This window comes from Coregonus lavaretus (assembly GCF_964263955.1).
Source record: "Coregonus lavaretus genome assembly, contig: HAP1_SCAFFOLD_2144, whole genome shotgun sequence".
Taxonomy (NCBI): domain Eukaryota; kingdom Metazoa; phylum Chordata; class Actinopteri; order Salmoniformes; family Salmonidae; genus Coregonus; species Coregonus lavaretus.
Window position 1 is genome coordinate 20,001 of NW_028162665.1, and position 17,308 is coordinate 37,308.

Genomic DNA, 17,308 nt, shown 5'->3' on the forward strand with positions numbered 1-17,308 from the left:
ATGATATTTAAATAAACTGCCGTTTAACAGACGCTTTTATCCAAAGCTACTTACAGTGAGTACATATGGAGTCGATCCCACAGACCCTGCTATCGCTAAGCGCTATGCACGAACAACTGAGCCACACAGAACAGGACCAATACAGATAACAAAAGCTTCCTTACAGTGTGTGTGTGTGTGCTACCTGTGTTGTTTCATCAGTGTGCTACCTGTGTTGTTTCATCAGTGTGCTACCTGTGTTGTTTCATCAGTGTGCTACCTGTGTTGTTTTCATCAGTATGCTACCTGTGTTCTTTCATCAGTGTGCTACCTGTGTTGTTTTCATCAGTGTGCTACCTGTGGTTTCATCGGTGTGCTACCTGTGTTGTTTCGTCAGTGTGCTACCTGTGTTGTTTCGTCAGTGTGCTACCTGTGTTGTTTCGTCAGTGTGCTACCTGTGTTGTTTCGTCAGTGTGCTACCTGTGTTGTTTCATCAGTGTGCTACCTGTGTTGTTTCATCAGTGTGTTACCTGTGTTGTTTCATCAGTGTTACCTGTGTTGTTTCATCAGTGTGCTACCTGTGTTGTTTCATCAGTGTGCTACCTGTGTTGTTTCATCAGTGTGCTACCTGTGTTGTTTCATCAGTGTGTTACCTGTGTTGTTTCATCAGTGTGCTACCTGTGTTGTTTCATCAGTGTGTTACCTGTGTTGTTTCATCAGTGTGCTACCTGTGTTGTTTCATCAGTGTGTTACCTGTGTTGTTTCATCAGTGTGTTACCTGTGTTGTTTCATCAGTGTGCTACCTGTGTTGTTTCATCAGTGTGCTACCTGTGTTGTTTCATCAGTGTGCTACCTGTGTTGTTTCATCAGTGTGCTACCTGTGTTGTTTCATCAGTGTGTTACCTGTGTTGTTTAATCAGTGTGCTACCTGTGTTGTTTCATCAGTGTGTTACCTGTGTTGTTTCATCAGTGTGTTACCTGTGTTGTTTCATCAGTGTGTTACCTGTGTTGTTTCATCAGTGTGCTACCTGTGTTGTTTCATCAGTGTGTTACCTGTGTTGTTTCATCAGTGTCTTACCTGTGTTGTTTCATCAGTGTGCTACCTGTGTTGTTTCATCAGTGTGTTACCTGTGTTGTTTCATTAGTGTGTTACCTGTGTTGTTTCATCAGTGTGTTACCTGTGTTGTTTCATCAGTGTGCTACCTGTGTTGTTTCATCAGTGTGTTACCTGTGTTGTTTCAGTGTGTTACCTGTGTTGTTTCATCAGTGAGCTACCTGTGTTGTTTCATCAGTGTGCTAGCTGTGTTGTTTCATCAGTGTGTTACCTGTGTTGTTTCATCAGTGTGCTACCTGTGTTGTTTCGTCAGTGTGTTACCTGTGTTGTTTCATCAGTGAGCTACCTGTGTTGTTTCATCAGTGTGCTAGCTGTGTTGTTTCATCAGTGTGCTACCCGTGTTGTTTCATCAGTGTGTTACCTGTGTTGTTTCATCAGTGTGCTACCTGTGTTGTTTCGTCAGTGTGTTACCTGTGTTGTTTCATCAGTGAGCTACCTGTGTTGTTTCATCAGTGAGCTACCTGTGTTGTTTCGTCAGTGTGCTACCTGTGTTGTTTCGTCAGTGTGTTACCTGTGTTGTTTCATCAGTGAGCACTCTCCTCCCTCCTGTGGATCCAGGTTATAGAGGTACAGATATCCATCAGCTGCTGCGACCAGGAGACGAGGAATCTTCTGGATCCTAAACACACACACAGTGTTAAAAACAAAAAACACACAAACTTCAATCAGACTCATCGGACTGTGTGTGCGTTTCAGTGTGTGTGTACAGGTCCCCTGCAGCTCAGTGGGTAGAGCATGGCGCTTGCAACGGCAGGGTTGTTGGTTCGTTTCCCACGGGGGGCCAGTATGAAAATGTATGCACTCACTAACTGTAAATCGCTCTGGATAAGAGCGTCTGATAAATGACTAAAATGTAAAAGGGCTCTAGACTGACCCTTCCATTAGGGCTCTAGACTGACTCTTCCATTAGGGCTCTAGACTGACTCTTCCATCAGGGCTCTAGACTGACTCTTCCATCAGGGCTCTAGACTGACTCTTCCATCAGGGCTCTAGACTGACTCTTCCATCAGGGCTCTAGACTGACTCTTCCATTAGGGCTCTAGACTGACTCTTCCATTAGGGCTCTAGACTGACCCTTCCATTAGGGCTCTAGACTGACTCTTCCATCAGGGCTCTAGACTGACTCTTCCATCAGGGCTCTAGACTGACTCTTCCATCAGGGCTCTAGACTGACTCTTCCATCAGGGCTCTAGACTGACTCTTCCATCAGGGCTCTAGACTGACTCTTCCATCAGGGCTCTAGACTGACTCTTCCATTAGGGCTCTAGACTGACTCTTCCATTAGGGCTCTAGACTGACTCTTCCATTAGGGCTCTAGACTGACTCTTTCATTACGGCTCTAGACTGACTCTTCCATCAGGGCTCTAGACAGACTCTTCCATTAGGGCTCTAGACTGACTCTTCCATCAGGGCTCTAGACTGACTCTTCCATTAGGGCTCTAGACTGACCCTTCCATTAGGGCTCTAGACTGACTCTTCCATTAGGGCTCTAGACTGACTCTTCCATCAGGGCTCTAGACTGACTCTTCCATCAGGGCTCTAGACTGACTCTTCCATCAGGGCTCTAGACTGACTCTTCCATTACGGCTCTAGACTGACTCTTCCATCAGGGCTCTAGACTGACTCTTCCATCAGGGCTCTAGACTGACTCTTCCATCAGGGCTCTAGACAGACTTTTCCATCAGGGCTCTAGACTGACTCTTCCATTAGGGCTCTAGACTGACTCTTCCATTAGGGCTCTAGACTGACTCTTCCATTAGGGCTCTAGACTGACTCTTCCATCAGGGCTCTAGACTGACTCTTCCATCAGGGCTCTAGACTGACTCTTCCATTACGGTTCTAAACTGTCTTTTCCATTAGGGCTCTAGACTGACTCTTCCATCAGGGCTCTAGACTGACTCTTCCATCAGGGCTCTAGACTGACTCTTCCATCAGGGCTCTAGACTGACTCTTCCATCAGGGCTCTAGACTGACTCTTCCATCAGGGCTCTAGACTGACTCTTCCATTACGGCTCTAGACTGACTCTTCCATCAGGGCTCTAGACTGACTCTTCCATTAGGGCTCTAGACTGACTCTTCCATTAGGGCTCTAGACTGACTCTTCCATTAGGGCTCTAGACTGACTCTTCCATTAGGGCTCTAGACTGACTCTTCCATCAGGGCTCTAGACTGACTCTTCCATCAGGGCTCTAGACTGACTCTTCCATCAGGGCTCTAGACTGACTCTTCCATTACGGCTCTAAACTGTCTTTTCCATTAGGGCTCTAGACTGACTCTTCCATTAGGGCTCTAGACTGACTCTTCCATCAGGGCTCTAGACTGACTCTTCCATCAGGGCTCTAGACTGACTCTTCCATTAGGGCTCTAGACTGACTCTTCCATTAGGGCTCTAGACTGACCCTTCCATTAGGGCTCTAGACTGACTCTTCCATCAGGGCTCTAGACTGACTCTTCCATCAGGGCTCTAGACTGACTCTTCCATCAGGGCTCTAGACTGACTCTTCCATCAGGGCTCTAGACTGACTCTTCCATCAGGGCTCTAGACTGACTCTTCCATTAGGGCTCTAGACTGACTCTTCCATTAGGGCTCTAGACTGACTCTTCCATTAGGGCTCTAGACTGACTCTTTCATTACAGCTCTAGACTGACTCTTCCATCAGGGCTCTAGACAGACTCTTCCATCAGGGCTCTAGACTGACTCTTCCATCAGGGCTCTAGACTGACCCTTCCATTAGGGCTCTAGACTGACCCTTCCATTAGGGCTCTAGACTGACTCTTCCATTAGGGCTCTAGACTGACTCTTCCATCAGGGCTCTAGACTGACTCTTCCATCAGGGCTCTAGACTGACTCTTCCATCAGGGCTCTAGACTGACTCTTCCATCAGGGCTCTAGACTGACTCTTCCATTACGGCTCTAGACTGACTCTTCCATCAGGGCTCTAGACTGACTCTTCCATCAGGGCTCTAGACAGACTTTTCCATCAGGGCTCTAGACTGACTCTTCCATCAGGGCTCTAGACTGACTCTTCCATTAGGGCTCTAGACTGACTCTTCCATTAGGGCTCTAGACTGACTCTTCCATTAGGGCTCTAGACTGACTCTTCCATCAGGGCTCTAGACTGACTCTTCCATCAGGGCTCTAGACTGACTCTTCCATTACGGCTCTAAACTGTCTTTTCCATTAGGGCTCTAGACTGACTCTTCCATCAGGGCTCTAGACTGACTCTTCCATCAGGGCTCTAGACTGACTCTTCCATCAGGGCTCTAGACTGACTCTTCCATCAGGGCTCTAGACTGACTCTTCCATCAGGGCTCTAGACTGACTCTTCCATTAGGGCTCTAGACTGACTCTTCCATTAGGGCTCTAGACTGACTCTTCCATTAGGGCTCTAGACTGACTCTTCCATTAGGGCTCTAGACTGACTCTTCCATTAGGGCTCTAGACTGACTCTTCCATCAGGGCTCTAGACTGACTCTTCCATCAGGGCTCTAGACTGACTCTTCCATTACGGCTCTAAACTGTCTTTTCCATTAGGGCTCTAGACTGACTCTTCCATTAGGGCTCTAGACTGACTCTTCCATCAGGGCTCTAGACTGACTCTTCCATCAGGGCTCTAGACTGACTCTTCCATTAGGGCTCTAGACTGACTCTTCCATCAGGGCTCTAGACTGACTCTTCCATCAGGGCTCTAGACTGACTCTTCCATCAGGGCTCTAGACTGACTCTTCCATCAGGGCTCTAGACTGACTCTTCCATCAGGGCTCTAGACTGACTCTTCCATCAGGGCTCTAGACGGACTCTTCCATCAGGGCTCTAGACTGACTCTTCCATTAGGGCTCTAGACTGACTCTTCCATTACGGCTCTAGACTGACTCTTCCATCAGGGCTCTAGACTACTCTTCCATCAGGGCTCTAGACGGACTCTTCCATCAGTGCTCTAGACTGACTCTTCCATCAGGGCTCTAGACTGACTCTTCCATCAGGGCTCTAGACTGACTCTTCCATCAGGGCTCTAGACTGACTCTTCCATTACGGCTCTAAACTGTCTTTTCCATTAGGGCTCTAGACTGACTCTTCCATTAGGGCTCTAGACTGACTCTTCCATCAGGGCTCTAGACTGACTCTTCCATCAGGGCTCTAGACTGACTCTTCCATCAGGGCTCTAGACTGACTCTTCCATCAGGGCTCTAGACTGACTCTTCCATCAGGGCTCTAGACTGACTCTTCCATCAGGGCTCTAGACTGACTCTTCCATTAGGGCTCTAGACTGACTCTTCCATCAGGGCTCTAGACGGACTCTTCCATCAGGGCTCTAGACGGACTCTTCCATCAGGGCTCTAGACTGACTCTTCCATTAGGGCTCTAGACTGACTCTTCCATCAGGGCTCTAGACTGACTCTTCCATTAGGGCTCTAAACTGTCTTTTCCATTAGGGCTCTAGACTGACTCTTCCATCAGGGCTCTAGACTGACTCTTCCATCAGGGCTCTAGACTGACTCTTCCATTAGGGCTCTAGACTGACTCTTCCATCAGGGCTCTAGACTGACTCTTCCATCAGGGCTCTAGACTGACTCTTCCATTAGGGCTCTAGACTGACTCTTCCATTAGGGCTCTAGACGGACTCTTCCATCAGGGCTCTAGACGGACTCTTCCATCAGGGCTCTAGACTGACTCTTCCATTAGGGCTCTAGACTGACTCTTCCATTAGGGCTCTAGACTGACTCTTCCATTACGGCTCTAGACTGACTCTTCCATCAGGGCTCTAGACTGACTCTTCCATCAGGGCTCTAGACTGACTCTTCCATCAGGGCTCTAGACTGACTCTTCCATCAGGGCTCTAGACGGACTCTTCCATCAGGGCTCTAGACTGACTCTTCCATCAGGGCTCTAGACTGACTCTTCCATTAGGGCTCTAGACTGACTCTTCCATTAGGGCTCTAGACTGACTCTTCCATTAGGGCTCTAGACTGACTCTTCCATTAGGGCTCTAGACGGACTCTTCCATCAGGGCTCTAGACGGACTCTTCCATCAGGGCTCTAGACTGACTCTTCCATCAGGGCTCTAGACTGACTCTTCCATTAGGGCTCTAGACTGACTCTTCCATTACGGCTCTAGACTGACTCTTCCATTACGGCTCTAGACTGACTCTTCCATCAGGGCTCTAGACTGACTCTTCCATTAGGGCTCTAGACTGACTCTTCCATTAGGGCTCTAGACTGACTCTTCCATCAGGGCTCTAGACTGACTCTTCCATCAGGGCTCTAGATTGACTCTTCCATCAGGGCTCTAGACTGACTCTTCCATTAGGGCTCTAGACTGACTCTTCCATTAGGGCTCTAGACTGACTCTTCCATTAGGGCTCTAGACTGACTCTTCCATCAGGGCTCTAGACTGACTCTTCCATCAGGGCTCTAGACTGACTCTTCCATCAGGGCTCTAGACTGACTCTTCCATTAGGGCTCTAGACTGACTCTTCCATTAGGGCTCTAGACTGACTCTTCCATTAGGGCTCTAGACTGACTCTTCCATTAGGGCTCTAGACTGACTCTTCCATCAGGGCTCTAGACGGACTCTTCCATTAGGGCTCTAGACTGACTCTTCCATTGGGGCTCTAGACTTTTCCAGTGTGTGTGTGTGTGTGTGTGTGTGTGTGTTCTTACAGGGCCAGAGCGCAGATGTTCTTGTGTCCAGAGAAGGGCAGTCGTACGGTGGCGAAGGCTCGTCCCTGAGTGAACATCTCTGTCACCTGACACACACAGAGGAGACGTGATCAGACAACACACACACACACAGAGGAGACGTGATCAGACAACACACACACACACACACACAGAGGAGACATGATCAGACAACACACACACACACACACACACACACACACAGAGGAGACGTGATCAGACAACACACACACACATACACACACACACAGAGGAGACGTGATCAGACAACACACACACACACACGCACACAGAGGAGACATGATCAGACAACACACACACACACACAGAGGAGATGTGATCAGACAACACACACACACACACACACGCACACAGAGGAGACATGATCAGACAACACACACACACACACACACACACAGAGGAGACGTGATCAGACAACACACACACACACACACACAGAGGAGACATGATCAGACAACACACACACACACACACAGAGGAGACATGATCAGACAACACACACACACACACACACACACACACAGAGAGGAGACATGATCAGACAACACATACACACACACACACACACAGAGGAGACATGATCAGACAACACACACACACACACACAGAGGAGACATGATCAGACAACACACACACACACACACACACACACACAGAGGAGACGTGATCAGACAACACACACACACGCACACACACACACAGAGGAGACGTGATCAGACAACACACACACACACACACACACACACACACACAGGAAGTCCCACTCACCTGAGAGGGCAGGTAGGTGGTGGATGCCATCAGCACCTTCCCAAAGTAACCCCCCCATGTAGTCGGCTCCTCCGCTGGCCTAGACACACACCATGTTGAAATACAGGAGAAGATCTCTAATGAAACTAATGCAACACAGGGGAGGGTGAGGAGACGCCATGTTGAAATACAGGAGAAGATCTCTAATGAAACTAATGCAACACAGGTGAGGGTGAGGAGACACAATGTTGAAATACAGGAGAAGATCTCTAATGAAACTAATGCAACACAGGTGAGGGTGAGGAGACACAATGTTGAAATACAGGAGAAGATATCTAATGAAACTAATGTAACACAGGTGAGGGTGAGGAGACACAATGTTGAAATACAGGAGAAGATCTCTAATGAAACTAATGTAACACAGGGGAGGGTGAGGAGACACCATGTTGAAATACAGGAGAAGATCTCTAATGAAACTAATGTAACACAGGTGAGGGTGAGGAAGGTGAGGATGAGGAAGGGTGGGTACTTACTTCTCTTTCTGAATCTCCAGTTTGAAGATGTGGACCGTCTCAGTGTTGCTGGATGCTGACAGGTAGAGACCTTCCATACTGAAGGCCAAGGAACAGATCGACACACACCTGGACACACACAGAGTCACACAACTCAGCTGGAGATCATTCAATATAGTCTATACTATTAAACACATATTACTAGGAGAAGGAGGAGGAGGAGGAGAAGGAGGAGGAGGAGAAGGAGGAGAAGGAGGAGGAGGAGAAGGAGGAGAAGAAGGAGAAGGAGAAGAAGGAGAAGGAGGAGGAGAAGGAGAAGGAGAAGGAGGAGAAGAAGAAGGAGGAGGAGAAGGAGGACAAGAAGGAGAAGAAGAAGGAGAAGGAGAAGAAGGAGAAGGAGGAGGAGGAGAAGAAGAAGGAGGAGGAGAAGGAGGACAAGAAGGAGAAGAAGAAGGAGAAGGAGAAGAAGGAGAAGGAGGAGGAGAAGGAGGAGGAGGAGAAGAAGAAGGAGGAGGAGAAGGAGGACAAGAAGGAGAAGAAGAAGAAGGAGGAGAAGGAGAAGGAGAAGAAGAAGGAGAAGAAGGCAGAGGAGAAGATGAAGATGGAGAAGAAGGAAGAGGAAGGAGTCTTACCTTTTGACTCCTCGACGGAACTCAAACAGTTTCTGTCCCTCAGGGATGGAGAACACACGAATCACCGTACCCTATCAGAACACACAGGTTACATTACACACACACTTTCAGCCGGTCCACCACTACACTGTTAATATCCATCAGATCTGCTACCATGGAAGGGTCAGGGTTAAGGGTCAAGGCCATAGAGATGTATAGAGAATAGTATCTCTATGGTAAGGGTCAGGGTTAAGGGTCAAGGCCATAGAGATGGATAGAGAATAGTATCTCTATGGTAAGGGTCAGGGTTAGTGGTCGGGGCCATAGAGATGGATAGAGAATAGTATCTCTATGGTAAGGGTCAGGGTTAGTGGTCGGGGCCATAGAGATGGATAGAGAATAGTATCTCTATGGTAAGGGTCAGGGTTAGTGGTCGGGGCCATAGAGATGGATAGAGAATAGTATCTCTATGGTAAGGGTCAGGGTTAAGGGTCAAGGCCATAGAGATGGATAGAGAATAGTATCTCTATGGTAAGGGTCAGGGTTAGTGGTCGGGGCCATAGAGATGGATAGAGAATAGTATCTCTATGGTAAGGGTCAGGGTTAGTGGTCGGGGCCATAGAGATGGATAGAGAATAGTATCTCTATGGTAAGGGTCAGGGTTAAGGGTCAAGGCCATAGAGATGGATAGAGAATAGTATCTCTATGGTAAGGGTCAGGGTTAAGGGTCAAGGCCATAGAGATGGATAGAGAATAGTATCTCTATGGTAAGGGTCAGGGTTAAGGGTCAAGGCCATAGAGATGGATAGAGAATAGTATCTCTATGGTAAGGGTCAGGGTTAAGGGTCAAGGCCATAGAGATGGATAGAGAATAGTATCTCTATGGTAAGGGTCAGGGTTAGTGGTCGGGGCCATAGAGATGGATAGAGAATAGTATCTCTATGGTAAGGGTCAGGGTTAAGGGTCAAGGCCATAGAGATGGATAGAGAATAGTATATCTATGGTAAGGGTCAGGGTTAGTGGTCGGGGCCGAGGGCAATGGGACCGGCTGACACCACCTCAGTAGCTCAGCGTAACAGTTTAAAATGTGTCCCACCTTCTCCGAGGCTGTGGCCAGTTTGGTTCCGCTAGCATCAAACACCAGAGCTGCTAACGGACTGTCATGGGCTGGGATCATGTTGGCGGCCCTCTGGAGACACAGTTAAAAACACACAGTGAGACTGAAACAGCCACACCTCAGTGTGTAGCAGAGTTAGCCGTGTTGAATGGGGGGGGGGTGGGTGTGAGTCGTACCAGGTTCACCGTGTCGAACACCTGGACCTCTCCGATGGTAGCGCTGCCGGGGTAGGCCAGGTAACAGTTGTCATTACTGATGGAGAGTGCACACAACCCTGGGGAGAGAACACACACAGACACACTTTATTACAAAAACAACAACTGAATACAATAAAAAAGGTTCCGGTTCCACTAGATGTCGGAACGTTGCTGAGGGGGGGAGTTGCTTCCATTCAGACACGAGGGCGGTTTAGTGAGGTCGGGGCGCTGATGTTGGGCGATTAGGCCTGGCTCGAGGTTTTGGCGTTCCAATTCATCCCAAAAGGTGTTCGATGGGGGTTGAGGTCAGGGCTCTGTGCAGGCCAGTCAAGTTCTTCCACGCCCCGATCTCGACAAACCATTTCTGTACGGACCTCGCTTTGTTGCCACAAAGTTGGAAGCACAGAATCGTCTAGAATGTCATTGTATGCTGTAGCGTTAAGATTTCCCTTCACTGGAATTAAATGGGCCTATCCCGAACCATGAAAAACAGCCCCAGACCATTATTCCTCCTCCACCAAACTTTACAGTTGGCACTATGCATTGTGGCAGGTAGCGTTCTCCTGGCAGCCGCCAAACCCAGATTCATCCGTCGGACTGCCTGATGGTGAAGCGTGATTCATCACTCCAGAGAACGCGTTTCCACTGCTCCAGAGTCCAATGACGGCGAACTTTACACCACTCCAGCCGACGCTCGGCATTGCGCATGATGATCTTAGGCTTGTGACGAACAGTTCTTGTGCTGACGTTGCTTCCAGAGGCAGTTTGGAACTGGGTAGTGAGTGTTGCAACCAAGGACAGACAATTTTTACAAGCTACACGATTCAGCGGTCCTGTTCTGTGAGCTTGTTGAAAGTCACTGAGCTCTTTAGTAAGGCCATTTTACTGCAAATGTTTGTCTATGGAGATTGCATGGCTGTGTGCTCGATTTGATACACCTGTCAGCAAGGGGTGTGGCTGAAATAGCCGAATCCACTAATTTGAATGGGTGTCCACATAGTTTTGTATATATAGTGTAGGTTTTTACCTGAGGGGTTGGGTTAGCTTTAGCAGTGCGGAGAGTCTCAGTGACACATAGGTTAAGTTTTTACCTGAGAGGTTAGATTTAGGCATAGGTTAAGTTAGGTTCTTACCTGAGAGGTTGGTAAAATACCCACAGTATGATTTTCAATATTGTTGAAACTGTTTTTAGCTTGAATATTTTATTTTTACATAAATTGACCTGCAGTCAATTGTGCACTAGGCTAATATTTGCATTTATTATGGATCCCCATTAGCTGCTTCCAAGGCACTGCTACGCCATCTTGGATACACAAGGCAGCAGCTACTCTTCCTGGGGTGCAGCAAAATTAAGGCAGTTATACAACTTTAAAAACATTCCAATACATTCATAACAGATTTCACAACACACTGTGTGCCCTCAGGCCCCTACTCCACTACCACATATATACAGTACAAAATCCATGTGTACGTGTGTGTATAGTGCGTATGTTATTGTGTGTGTGTATGCATGTGTCTCTACCTGTGTGTCTCTCTTCACAGTCCCCGCTGTTCCATAAGGTGTATTTTTATCTGTTTTTTAAATCTGATTCTACTGCTTGCATCAGTTACCTGATGTGGAATAGAGTTCCATGTAGTCATGGCTCTATGTAGTACTGTGCGCCTCCCATAGTCTGTTCTGGGACTTGGGGACTGTGAAGAGACCTCTGGTGGCATGTCTTGTGGGGTATGCATGGGTGTCTGAGCTGCGTGCAAGTCCCCCTAAGGAGACTGAAAAGATTCTACAGCTGCACCATCGAGAGCATCCTGACTGGTTGCATCACTGCCTGGTATGGCAACTGCTCGGCCTCCAACCGCAAGGCACTACAGAGGGTAGGGCATACGACCCAGTACATCACTGGGGCCAAGCTTTCTGCCATTCAGGACCTCTATACCAGGCGGTGTCAAAGACTCCTGCCACCCTAGTCATAGACTGTTCTCTCTGCTACCACACGGCAAGCGGTACCGGAGCGCCAAGTCTAGGACCAAGAGGCTTGTAAACAGCTTCTACCCCCAAGCCATAAGACTCCTGAACATCTAATCAAATGGCTACCCAGACTATTTGCTCAATTTCCACATTATATATTACAAGATTTAGTTGAGGTTTAGGGTTTAGTGAATGATTTGTCCCAAATACAATGCTTTTAGTTTTTGAAATATTTAGGACTAACTTATTCCTTGCCACCCATTCTGAAACTAACTGCAGCTCTTTGTTAAGTGTTGCAGTCATTTCAGTCGCTGTGGTAGCTGACGTGTATAGAGTTGAGTCATCCGCATACATAGACACACTGGCTTTACTCAAAGCCAGTGGCGTGGCATGACATTAGTAAAGAATTGGTTTTAGGTGAGGCAGGTGAACCTGTAGCCATATTACCACCAGAATGGGCTTTAGGTGAGGCAGATGAACCTGTAGCCATATTACCACCAGAATGGGCTTTAGGTGAGGCAGATGAACCTGTAGCCATATTACCACCAGAATGGGCTTTAGGTGAGGCAGGTGAACCTGTAGCCATATTACCACCAGAATGGGCTTTAGGTGAGGCAGGTGAACCTGTAGCCATATTACCACCAGAATGGGCTTTAGGTGAGGCAGATGAACCTGTAGCCATATTACCACCAGAATGGGCTTTAGGTGAGGCAGATGAACCTGTAGCCATATTACCACCAGAATGGGCTTTAGGTGAGGCAGGTGAACCTGTAGCCATATTACTTCAACAGTATTTAACATGAGATCCTCTCTAAGCTTTACAGGAATGTGGTTCTGAATATAAACAGCAACACCTCCACCACTGGTATTTCTGTATTTTCTGTAGATGTTTTAACCTTGTATTGCTACCACTGTATCAAAAGCTATTGTCTAAGTGAGTCTCGGAAATAGTCAAAATATGAATGTCATCTGTTACTAGCAAGTTATTAATTTCATGAACCTTGTTTCTTAAGCTACATATGTTAACGTGGGCTATTTTGAGCACTTTTCTGGGATGCTTGCTTGTTTTCATTGCTTTACTGGGAAGCTTAGCAGAAGTAGATATTCTCATGTTATTTATGTTAGTGCAGGGTGAGCTGCACACAGTGGACTTCCTACTAGGGCACACCGCCTCAGTGCTAACAGCATTACTCTGGTTCATAGACACATGATTGCTGCATACAATAGTTGTAGGATCAGCAGAGGCATTCCGGGCAGTAAGAGGGACAGAAATTAGGTTACTTACATTGTGTCTACCAATGCCCCTGGTATTTGCTAAAGAATTATGATGACTCAGTGGCACAATGGTAGGGATTAACTGAGCTGGGGTCATTGATAAGTCATTGTCTCAAGGCAGCCTTATAATGCTGTGAAAGGATCCAGGAACCCACATTATTTGGGTGGATCCCATCCTCCTTATAAAACGTGGTTTGTTTCCAAAAGGTATTGAAATTGTCAACAAAAGTTACACCCATTGAGCTGCAACAATCACATAGCCAGTTGTGAAGAGAGAGAATCCTGCTAAAGCGTTCAATGCCATGATTCAGAGAGGGCGCAGGGCCAGATATGATGCCATGATTCAGAGAGGGCGCAGGGCCAGATATGATGCCATGATTCAGAGAGGGCACAGGGCCAGATATGATGCCATGATTCAGAGAGGGCACAGGGCCAGATATGATGCCATGATTCAGAGAGGGCACAGGGCCAGATATGATGCCATGATTCAGAGAGGGCACAGGGCCAGATATGATGCCATGATTCAGAGAGGGCACAGGGCCAGATATGATGGGTCTTTTTATTAGTGTCTAGCAGAGAGTCAATCAGCTCTTTAAAATCCAGGTTCAACTGTTCAGAGCTGCCCTTCATAATGTCATTAAAACCCACATGGACTACGATATAATCGATGTCCATGTACTGATTGAGCCAGTCACATCCCAAAGCAGCTGATTGAGCCAGTCACATCCCAAAGCAGCTGATTGGGAAAGTCACATCCCAAAGCAGCTGATTGAGCCAGTCACATCCCAAAGCAGCTGATTGGGAAAGTCACACCCCAAAGCAGCTGATTGAGCCAGTCACATCCCAAAGCAGCTGATTGAGCCAGTCACATCCCAAAGCAGCTGATTGGGACAGTCACATCCCAAAGCAGCTGATTGGGCCAGTCACATCCCAAAGCAGCTGATTGGGCCAGTCACATCCCAGGGCAGCTGATTGGGCCAGTCACATCCCAAAGCAGCTGATTGGGCCAGTCACATGGTGTGGTTGTTTACTAAGAGCACAGGGATCAAGCGGAAGCTTCGTGACGTGACGTTCCACTGTTGTGCAGCACAAGAGGTGATCAACTTATGCTTGAAATTCACTACTAATGTTTGCCAGCTAAATATCATAACTAGCTATAAGTGAACTATGGAAGACGTGCCAAATAAATGATCCCAGTTCTTACCTGAGGGGTTGGGAGGCGTCTCTCTGATGGTGTGCAGGACCTTCATGTCTCTGATGTTGTGGACGTAAAGAGACTCCTCCAGACATACTATCAGCCTCTGAAACAAGACACACTATCAGCCTCTGAAACAAGACATACTATCAGCCTCTGAAACACAGATCCAGACATACTATCAGCCTCTGAAACAAGACACACTATCAGCCTCTGAAACAAGACATACTATCAGCCTCTGAAACAAGACACACTATCAGCCTCTGAAACAAGACACACTATCAGCCTCTGAAACAAGACATACTATCAGCCTCTGAAACAAGACATACTATCAGCCTCTGAAACAAGACACACTATCAGCCTCTGAAACAAGACATACTATCAGCCTCTGAAACAAGACATACTATCAGCCTCTGAAACAAGACATACTATCAGCCTCTGACACAAGACACACTATCAGCCTCTGAAACACAGATCCAGACATACTATCAGCCTCTGAAACAAGACATACTATCAGCCTCTGAAACAAGACATACTATCAGCCTCTGACACAAGACACACTATCAGCCTCTGAAACACAGATCCAGACATACTATCAGCCTCTGAAACAAGACACACTATCAGCCTCTGAAACAAGACATACTATCAGCCTCTGAAACAAGACATACTATCAGCCTCTGAAACAAGACATACTATCAGCCTCTGAAACACAGATCCAGACATACTATCAGCCTCTGAAACACAGATCCAGACATACTATCAGTCTCTGAAACAAGACATACTATCAGCCTCTGAAACAAGACATACTATCAGCCTCTGAAACAAGACATACTATCAGCATCTGAAACAAGACATGCTATCAGCCTCTGAAACACAGATCCAGACATACTATCAGCCTCTGAAACAAGACACACTATCAGCCTCTGAAACAAGACACACTATCAGCCTCTGAAACAAGACACACTATCAGCCTCTGAAACACAGATCCAGACATACTATCAGCATCTGAAACACAGATCCAGACATACTATCAGCCTCTGAAACAAGACATACTATCAGCCTCTGAAACAAGACATACTATCAGCCTCTGAAACACAGATCCAGACATACTATCAGCCTCTGAAACAAGACACACTATCAGCCTCTGAAACAAGACACACTATCAGCCTCTGAAACAAGACACACCATCAGCCTCTGAAACAAGACACACTATCAGCCTCTGAAACACAGATCAAGACATACTATCAGCCTCTGAAACACAGATCCAGACATACTATCAGCCTCTGAAACAAGACATACTATCAGCCTCTGAAACAAGACATACTATCAGCCTCTGAAACACAGATCCAGACACACTATCAGCCTCTGAAACAAGACACACTATCAGCCTCTGAAACAAGACACACTATCAGCCTCTGAAACAAGACACACTATCAGCCTCTGAAACAAGACATACTATCAGTCTCTGAAACAAGACATACTATCAGTCTCTGAAACAAGACATACTATCAGCCTCTGAAACAAGACACACTATCAGCCTCTGAAACAAGACACACTATCAGCCTCTGAAACAAGACACACTATCAGCCTCTGAAACACAGATCCAGACATACTATCAGCCTCTGAAACATGACACACTATCAGCCTCTGAAACAAGACATACTATCAGCCTCTGAAACAAGACATACTATCAGCCTCTGAAACAAGACATACTATCAGCCTCTGAAACAAGACATACTATCAGCCTCTGAAACAAGACATACTATCAGCCTCTGAAACAAGACATACTATCAGCCTCTGAAACAAGACATACTATCAGCCTCTGAAACAAGACATACTATCAGCCTCTGAAACACAGATCCAGACATACTATCAGCCTCTGAAACAAGACATACTATCAGCCTCTGAAACAAGACATACTATCAGCCTCTGAAACAAGACATACTATCAGCCTCTGAAACAAGACATGCCATCAGCCTCTGAAACACAGATCCAGACATACTATCAGCCTCTGAAACAAGACAAACTATCAGCCTCTGAAACAAGACACACTATCAGCCTCTGAAACAAGACACACTATCAGCCTCTGAAACAAGACACACTATCAGCCTCTGAAACAAGACACACTATCAGCCTCTGAAACAAGACACACCATCAGCCTCTGAAACACAGATCCAGACATACTATCAGCATCTGAAACACAGATCCAGACATACTATCAGCCTCTGAAACAAGACATACTATCAGCCTCTGAAACACAGATCCAGACATACTATCAGCCTCTGAAACAAGACACACTATCAGCCTCTGAAACAAGACACACTATCAGCCTCTGAAACAAGACACACTATCAGCCTCTGAAACAAGACACACTATCAGCCTCTGAAACAAGACACACTATCAGCCTCTGAAACACAGATCCAGACATACTATCAGCCTCTGAAACACAGATCCAGACATACTATCAGCCTCTGAAACACAGATCCAGACATACTATCAGCCTCTGAAACAAGACATACTATCAGCCTCTGAAACAAGACACACTATCAGCCTCTGAAACAAGACACACTATCAGCCTCTGAAACAAGACACACTATCAGCCTCTGAAACACAGATCCAGACATACTATCAGCCTCTGAAACACAGATCCAGACATACTATCAGCCTCTGAAACAAGACATACTATCAGCCTCTGAAACAAGACATACTATCAGCCTCTGAAACACAGATCCAGACACACTATCAGCCTCTGAAACAAGACACACTATCAGCCTCTGAAACAAGACACACTATCAGCCTCTGAAACAAGACACACTATAAGCCTCTGAAACACAGATCCAGACATACTATCAGCCTCTGAAACACAGATCCAGACATACTATCAGCCTCTGAAA

General features: G+C 46.8%; 1 protein-coding gene across 1 annotated transcript in view; it reads right to left on the reverse strand.

Annotated features, from left to right (window-relative positions):
• LOC311119036 (WD repeat domain phosphoinositide-interacting protein 2) overlaps nt 1–17,308 on the reverse strand; it is a 44,910-nt gene that overhangs the window by 2,944 nt on the left and 24,658 nt on the right. Inside the window, exons 4-11 of the mRNA XM_084193792.1 lie at nt 14,424–14,520; nt 9,958–10,055; nt 9,761–9,853; nt 8,686–8,756; nt 8,075–8,182; nt 7,563–7,641; nt 6,756–6,841; nt 1,605–1,712 (exon numbers count right to left, since the gene is read on the reverse strand). Coding sequence (XP_084049918.1) covers nt 1,605–1,712; nt 6,756–6,841; nt 7,563–7,641; nt 8,075–8,182; nt 8,686–8,756; nt 9,761–9,853; nt 9,958–10,055; nt 14,424–14,520 — 740 coding nt within the window. The remainder of the gene's footprint in view (nt 1–1,604; nt 1,713–6,755; nt 6,842–7,562; nt 7,642–8,074; nt 8,183–8,685; nt 8,757–9,760; nt 9,854–9,957; nt 10,056–14,423; nt 14,521–17,308) is intronic.